At 30.0% G+C, this 8,286-nt stretch overlaps 1 protein-coding gene across 3 annotated transcripts in view; it reads left to right on the top strand.

The window, feature by feature from the left end:
• LOC109534465 (protein cab-1) overlaps nucleotides 1-8,286 on the top strand; it is a 69,264-nt gene that overhangs the window by 17,996 nt on the left and 42,982 nt on the right. For all 3 annotated transcript variants that reach the window (XM_048669012.1, XM_048669011.1, XM_048669013.1), the window contains exon 2: nucleotides 6,568-6,778. In XM_048669012.1, the coding sequence (XP_048524969.1) occupies nucleotides 6,568-6,778 (211 nt within the window). The remainder of the gene's footprint in view (nucleotides 1-6,567; nucleotides 6,779-8,286) is intronic.

Here is an 8,286-nt window from a genome sequence, read left to right as displayed (position 1 = left end):
ATGCTAAGTAGAATTAATCTTTGAATCAATTTTTTTATTTAATTTAAATAGAGAAAATTGTATTTCTAGTATTAGATATGTGTTTTCGCAGAATTCTCACAATTTAAATTAAATTGGTAATTTATAATGTATCTTATAAGCAATATGAAATCTGTAAAATATAAACAGAAATCATAACAAGAAAAATTAACAAATACTGATAAACATTAGATACACAGAAATGTAATCCAAATCTGACAAATTTTCGGAATTATAGCAATAGGAAGCAACCCGTGCAGAAACGTTTGATGTAGGCAAGAAAATAAAGAGCAAAAAACAGAGAGTATCATGTTCATAAAAAAGTTAAGCTCAAATATAAATATCGAAAAAGTCGCGGGAAAACTATACATCACACGCTTCGCTATACATGCATTTAACATAAATTATGTTAAGAAAATTTTTAAAGCAGTAGTAATGGAGGGAAAGAAAAATAGTTGGAACAAGAATGGCGATAAGATAAGGCTTAATTTTTGTATATTTTAAGCATCTCAAGATTTATCTCATTAGAGATAAAAGTGGAAATAAAAGTTTCAAAAACTGTTAGAAAGTAAGATTAGCAGTAAAGACAAAATAATAATAATATGTAGAATTCAACAATGCTAATTGACATTTAAACTATACAAAAAAACGCAACAAAAATAATACAGTATCAAAATGAAAAAATGAATAGACATGAAAATGAAAGAATCTACAAAAAATTACTGGACTAATGAGGATACATTTTGTCAAAAATGTCGGGGTTGTAATAGTAGGTTTCGATAAAAGGGTGAAAAGTGTCGTTTTTCGAACGAGGATGGCGTTTCGCGAAGGCGAAGCAGAGGAGACCCAGCAAGAGATTAAGATAAGAATGAAGACATTTTTATAAATTATTTCAACACTTCACATAAAGCATACGAAGTCGTTGATTATAATTATATGTATAAAATTAGAATGGCATTAAATATCGTTGATAAACCAAAATTAAAATATTCGGACTATGCTAAATAACTTCGTTATCGCTATAAGAAAGAAGAACCCGTCGTAAACTAATGAAACAAATGAGATTTTGCAGTTAATTGTTACAGGATCGTATGTAAATAAGCTTGCATTATTAATTTCAGAGCCTGAATAATATGCAACTAAACTGGTAAACTGGTAATCCAATCAAAATTCCGCAAATCCGCTGTTCATATTATTATGGAAGGGCATCATTGGTAATGCAAAACCCGTATCTCTTGAACAATTGTTCTACTAATATTAACCGTGAATTTCATAAACGACCAGTTATGAATTTCGATTATGTTATGAAGCTGAGTGAATTGCTGTGATTTAAATTTGAAGCTGCTGTGGGATGGTTTGATAAGTTGTTAGTAATTCAAATAGTTTTCGCTTAGCTGTAACATTGATAGTTTCAAGCTTAACTTGGATTATAGTTCTGGTAATGTGATTAAACGTAATACCTTTTACGTAACATTCAAATGTGCAAATTAAATCGGATTGGTAAGATTTAAAGTACCTATATAAAGCTGATAATGTTACTTACTCAAGTGATATATTAATTTGCTTCTCGCTAAACAAAATTGAAATAATTACGATTAGTCAAAAATTCGAATAAGGGGTAGTTTCCAGCCCGATACACTAATAATTCAATAAGTTTTTTCCTTGGAAATTCTTGAATCGGTCAAGAAACTTTCTTTTATTAAGGGGTTCATTCATATTACGTTGGTCTAGTTAAAAAGTTAATTTTTTTCTCACCACTGCCTATACCGAATTCCCAACAAAAATACGACTTGTTACAACTTCAAAGTATACAGACCTAAAAAATTTAATTAGAAACTGTTCTTTCTAAACATTGTCGCATTGTCGCATGTAAAAAATATATTTTACATTAATTAGTTTTATTTCGTCAAATTCTATAGCTAAATGAAAATAAGCCAATATTGAAGTACTGCAGTACACTATTTACAATCTGTTCCAAATTATGTAAATGGCCTGACAGATCTCCTTAACTGAATCCCTCGAGTTTGTGGAGTTACCTACCTAAAATCTAGTCAATCATCGACCAAATAATAGTGAAAACGTGACTATTAGATTAAGACAAGAAATCAGCCTAATCTTCCCTCAGCACTTAGTCACAGTTTGACCAAAATATCTATAATAAAATAAAAATTTACAAAAATATTTAAAATTGAAAATCATTTTAAAAGCAATTGCAATGTAATCGATGAGAAGTTTATTCGTGTGGTATGCAGAATTACTGGAAGATAATTGTTTAGCAAGGTAAGCGGTCAAATATCCGAATTTGTATTCATCTGTATATATTTTATTTCAAATGTTGCATGCTCTACGTTCGCAGTTTACGTTGACAAACCCTTCAATAGCATATTAACAAACGAAATCATATTCACATATTCTTGAAGATATTGTGCTTTAAAGGCCTACGTTATATTCGATTATTCAGGAGGACAAAATTTGTTTCCTGAATAAATAGAAGGTACACCCACGCCGCTTCGCTGCTTCTGGGTCAATCGGGCGTAGGCAGTATAGAGGGTAGATGAACATTAATCACGTTTATGGTTTGCTTTATACAAGAGAAATGTTGGACTGCAAAGGTTCACCTTTGATTGAAATCCTAAAGTACATGCGAAAGGATTTATATACTCAATGTCTAAAAAATAAATAAAAAGGACGTTTCTAAACCCATAAAAAAATTATCGGTGCAAACGAACTTTTGAGGGTGGAGCACAAGGCTCAAAAGAAATTGAAAGTTACGTGTTAAGTATAAATTTATAATACGTGACACAGTTTTGGATGTCCGCAATTGAACCAATTGACTAGATTCTGTGAACCACTTGGATAGAACTTTAAATTATATTTGTAGAAGCTGAGTTATTGAGTTATATGCAAATTAAATTTATAATCGAATTATTCGGATTTATTTTAATTGCTTTACCTACTGTTTTTATAAATTTCCAGTTCTTGCAAACGAAAGATGTAATTTTCCATATAATTTGACTCAATAATTTAATTTGACAGCTTGCGATTATAAATATGAAAAAATTATACTTCAGAACAATGATTACGAATCAAACAAAAAAATTGTAAAATATTTATAGTTGGAACGTGAATAGCGAATCCTCAATAAAGAGTGAAGATTTATATTATAGACTCAAAAGTTGTAATTTACTCTACTAGATCTGGATAGAGGGTGAATTTGTCTATCATTTAAAACCTTTTAGCAACAAATTGAGATATCTGTTTTTTTCTTTTAATTTCAGTAGGTCAAGAAGGTTTATTGATTTAGCGATATTTCCAGTACTTTTTTGGTCACTTGTTAAGTGAAATTCAAGATTAATAGTCTATATACTCGATATCAAACATTTACCTTCAGAAAGAAAATGTGCACAAAACTTAGTTCCTCCTAATTTACTTATACCTTGCAGCGTAAACTTGTACTATTCATCGTTCCATGCCACTTAATTTACGATAATTTCAAATTCAAAACCTTATTAAAATCTGCGTTGAGTTTCTTTTGATTTATATTATTCACAATAGTTTTTCCACAACGCTTAAGTTGATATTCAGTCGGCAGGTTTATTCATATTACTGTCTTATTTTCAGCAATATTTTGAATGTCTCCAATTAAGCGCCATATGTAGTTTATGCCAGAAATCAGCTTTTTTATGTGTGATAGAACAGTGAAACGGGCAGCGCGTTATCTTGCTTTGGGTCATAGCATATGCCCAATCATACTGCCAGCAGCGTTATTGGAATATCAAGTGTGATAAATCCGAAACAATGAGGTTTAAACCAAATATCCAGTTGAAAATATCATTGAAAGTGATTCAGTAATTAAAAAACAAAATTAAATGAATAATTATCTATTTAAAAACCTTAAGTTAGCTAATTCGTAAGCAAAAATGCGCCTTTTTCCATAATGAGAAATAGTTTAAGTTTAAATATTTAGTTTTAGTTTGCGATAGTTACGTTTTAAATATTTTTTTTGGTATGACAGAGAGTAAAGCGAGATTTTGCTACCAGAGAAAAGTCTGTTGAATTACTCTATGTCTTTGTTCGTTTATTTTCAACGTTTTACTTATATATGTAAGTTTGGGCACCTGCATTCCCCGCGGGCTTTCTTTAGGTCAAATTTTAAATTGATGCGCATATATTTACTTTATTCCTGCAAGTTGAAAGAGTTGCTTCCCAATAGACATTTTATTTTTGAATGAAATATTTAAATTATTCGTTGTGCAACGGAGTTATAAATTCCGTTAAAAAGTTATTAAAGGGCTTTTTATGATACGTTAGTCTGACATCTCAAAAAAGAATCGATTTGAATAAAGGCGCCTAGTACATTTCGAATTTTTACATCCTGAAATAATTTTCTTAAAATTTAATTATTGAAATGGTTTTGAAAACTCTAGATTTAAAGCATTTTGCATCGGTTGAAAATATCACATAGCGACAAATCTACTGGGACCAGCCCAAGTTTTTGACATATCCTGGCAAAACTATGTTCCATAACAGTTAATCCAGTTAATCTTAGAAACTTACTTTAATCCTTTAGAAGATCTTAAAGTTTTAGTCTCCAGTTGAATTGGCCTAATGAATATTGCGCTAACTGGTCCTGATATTCTATAAATTTTCCTTATACTGTGATTTACAAGCGAAAATCAATTGCAGGGAGAAAATATATTAAACCGGAATAAAGATAATTCCAACAATTCAAAATGCATGTAGAAATCTAATGTGAACACATGTAATAGATAAACTAATGTCCAATCACTCTATTTCCCTTGTTATTAATACACTGTGGCATAAATCCAGTTGGCCTTAAAACATTTTCCTGTATGCCCTTTTGACCTTATAAAATATGCTTTTCTTATGGCACACAATATCTGGAAACCCGTTGTTCTTCCTGATCCTTCGGCTTACAAAAATGATTCAGGTTTTTCGGATTAGAACTATAAAATAAACCTAAAGTCTTAAGACTATAAAATAAATCTTAGCGAAACTTTTTAATACATTTTTACTACGATACGTAACCGAGTTAACTTTATCCGAAAGGGCAAAGTTTGAAACAAACACAATTTTCACGTAAATCACTTGGATTATTTATGGCAGTGTCGGTGTATCTGTTTAACTTTCGTGGGCAAGTTAATTGCTTTCAAGACAGGCATCTCTATCTCTTGGTAACTTTATTCAGCATAGTTAGACTACAGATTCTAGTGTCCTAATTATACTCTGGTCGGTAAAATGTCTAGGATGAAAACTTGCTTTTCTGGAAATACTAGAAATTCGAAGGTCTACGATGCAAAATAAAGTTTTTTAGTTAATACAACATTGAACAACTTCAAATTCACATTCATTCACATTGTTTTTCCAACATCGTGAGTTATAATCATGGAAAGTTTCTTAGATGCGCAAGTAATATTATTTTTTAAGGTTCAATCTTATTCAAAATTGTTTTCAATCTGTACAAAGATTTCATTTTCTCACCACTCAAATAAATCATGCTTATATTATTAGGAGTTCCATTAAAACAGACTTGAAAATTTAATTTAAGAAGAAACTGTTTTATTCCATTTTCCAACAGTTTATATTTTTATGTAATTACATACTCTTTCCTGTTTTTAATTCATAACAGATTAATTCTGTAATATTATTAGCGGAATGTGTGTTTCGTGATAAACTTTATATACGAAACACAAACTTTCTCACAATCATATCACGAAGCACAATAGTTAAGTAATTAAAGCGCCATTTAATTGAAACCCTTTCAAATTTAAATTGACACAAACTGTTCAAGTTACACGTTCAATTCAATTCTTATAAAGCTCGGAACAAAACAGTTTTCGGGCTCCAATTTTTTTTTGTGCTGGTGAACGCAAAATAGGTATTGGAATCSAAAAACAAAGCTAAAGCTTTGGCTTCCTGTTTCCAGTTTCAAATYCTGCAGTTTAAGTCGSCCTGTTCGCATATTATATGAAAAACACATCTGCAGCACTCTAATTTGCCAAAAACCATTACATGGCTYAATGATTACTACTTAATATATGTGTTTTAATCGATGTACTTTATRTACAAAGCACACTGAATACACTGTAATTTACTATCCTTGTGTGTAGMAWTCATTTGGAGATTATTAACAGCCGATTATTTTCTGAGCGAAAATTTTAATATCATATTGATTTTCTTCCTGCTTTCGCAAACATAGGAAACTGTTAATTTGCCGGGTTTATTATTGTGGTTTACTTTTCCTAATTGATATTTTCGTGCAGGCTGTTACTCTTTTACAGTATTTATTTATCATATACAGCATATTTTCGGAACATATACTWAATGCAATCATCCGGATCATATGATTAGGCTCAKAKWRTAACTTAAGTTTTCCGTTGCCGTGCCACATAGAGTTAAACATAATTGAAATTTACGGTATAAATTTCACATAGTTTGAGCTGCCGCTAAACCTCTGTAATTAATAAACTGATCAAACAGTAAAGTAATGATTAAAAGTTTGATGTTGTATTGTCTGCTTATTTCCAGAGCGCAATTACCTGGAATTTCTAAATGATCTCGATAGAAGAAATGTGGAATTTGACGATATTCATCAACAATGGCCATTTTCAAACGTTCCCAGAAATGCAGACAACACCAATGTTGAAGAACCAGAACTAGAGGAAGATGATAGTAAATCTCTCACACCGATGGACAATTTAGCTAAAATTGCCGAATTAAAAGCAGAAATGGAGAATAGGTAAGTTGTATAATATAAGGGTTCAATGTAAAAGGATGAAAACAATAATACAATTGGCAGTTTTTAGTTGAAGCGTTAGAAAAGTGACCTTTCGAACTGTCTAGCTATTTATTTTGTACGATTTTAGAAAAAAAAATTACTTAGAAGTAGATATGGAATAGGAGTTATCACGCATTTTAGTACAATTTTATAATAACTTTTCTTGCATAGTATTATCCCTTTTATTATACAGAGAAAAAGGCTTATGAACAATAGTATATTCGTTTATATAAACTAACCAAATACTGTGGTTTTATTTCATTTAATCATTAATTTATTCTTAAATAAAAATATAATTTGCAATCGTTATTTCTTCGCAGATAACTGCATAAAAAACTTTAATTGACACCAATTTCCTGATCTTTTATATATTTTTGTGTGTTTGAAAATTAAGATATTGCTCAAATCTGACGCCGTTGGAGCATTATTTTTGAATTATGTGATTTTTTAAAAGTAAAACTGTTTTAATTATTTAATAAATTAAAAATAATATATCATTAAACGTTAATTTTATTTCTATGGGTCTGCGTGAAGTGAGTAAATTCGATCAAAAATATATTTTTTATTATTTTTCATAATTTAGCTGGATATGACGTGCCGTTTATTTAAATTATTTTCAAAAATTAAAGTGCATTTTACAGAATATTTAGTGTTTCACCCGCCAAACTTTATGAAATTATACTGCTACAATAAAAATTTAAATAGCTTATACAGGGTGGTTCGAATTAGATGAACGAAAGTTTTTGCTTTTATGGAAGATTTTTCCTATTTTCTCGACACTTTTGCCCTTAGAGAAACCAAAATTTGTTAATATTTTTAAAGTTAAAATGAGCATAATTAAAGCTGAACTAATAAAGTTGAAAGGTTGCTTCATTAAAACCACACACTCACAAAACTTAATTAAATACTTTCTTTTACTTCTACTACAATTAGACAACGGAAAGATGTCCTAGAAAAGAAATAAATAGAGGAATGATAATAAAATGTTCCAGAATTTTTGTTCAAAGCGTTTATCGTTATATTTAGAAGCTAACAAGTGGAGCTAAATTGACTTGCCTACCAAGTTCGTGTAGAGGCAATATTAAATAGCACCCAACGATTTATGTAAAAGGCATTTGAAAGTTAAATTACACTTTTAAGTTGAAAAGTCACGATTTACTGGAATATTTATCAAGCTTATCATGTATGAAGCGACGACGAGTAGGAAATTTAAACAACAATTAAGGCGAAATCTGCTTATGTTCCCTGAGACTATTAATGAGAATGACGAAATTAATTTCTGAAGACTTAGGCGGTAATTGAAAAGGCGGGTTTCATGCCCTTATTAATTGTGTTTCGTGTTGAATTACATTTTATTTTATCTTAACTATGCAGAAAGATTTTAGCCTATGTTTTGATTTCAAAATGTATTTATTTATTGGGTGTAAAAATAGAAATTGATTTTCCATTTGATTTGTTAAATACTTGGC

The sequence above is a fragment of the Dendroctonus ponderosae genome, unplaced genomic scaffold (assembly GCF_020466585.1).
Source record: "Dendroctonus ponderosae isolate FM_Combo_2020 unplaced genomic scaffold, Dpon_F_20191213v2 Dpon_F_20191213_8, whole genome shotgun sequence".
NCBI lineage: Eukaryota > Metazoa > Arthropoda > Insecta > Coleoptera > Curculionidae > Dendroctonus > Dendroctonus ponderosae.
The sequence above is the reverse complement of the archived record's forward strand: the minus strand, read 5'-3'. Positions and strand labels throughout refer to the sequence as shown.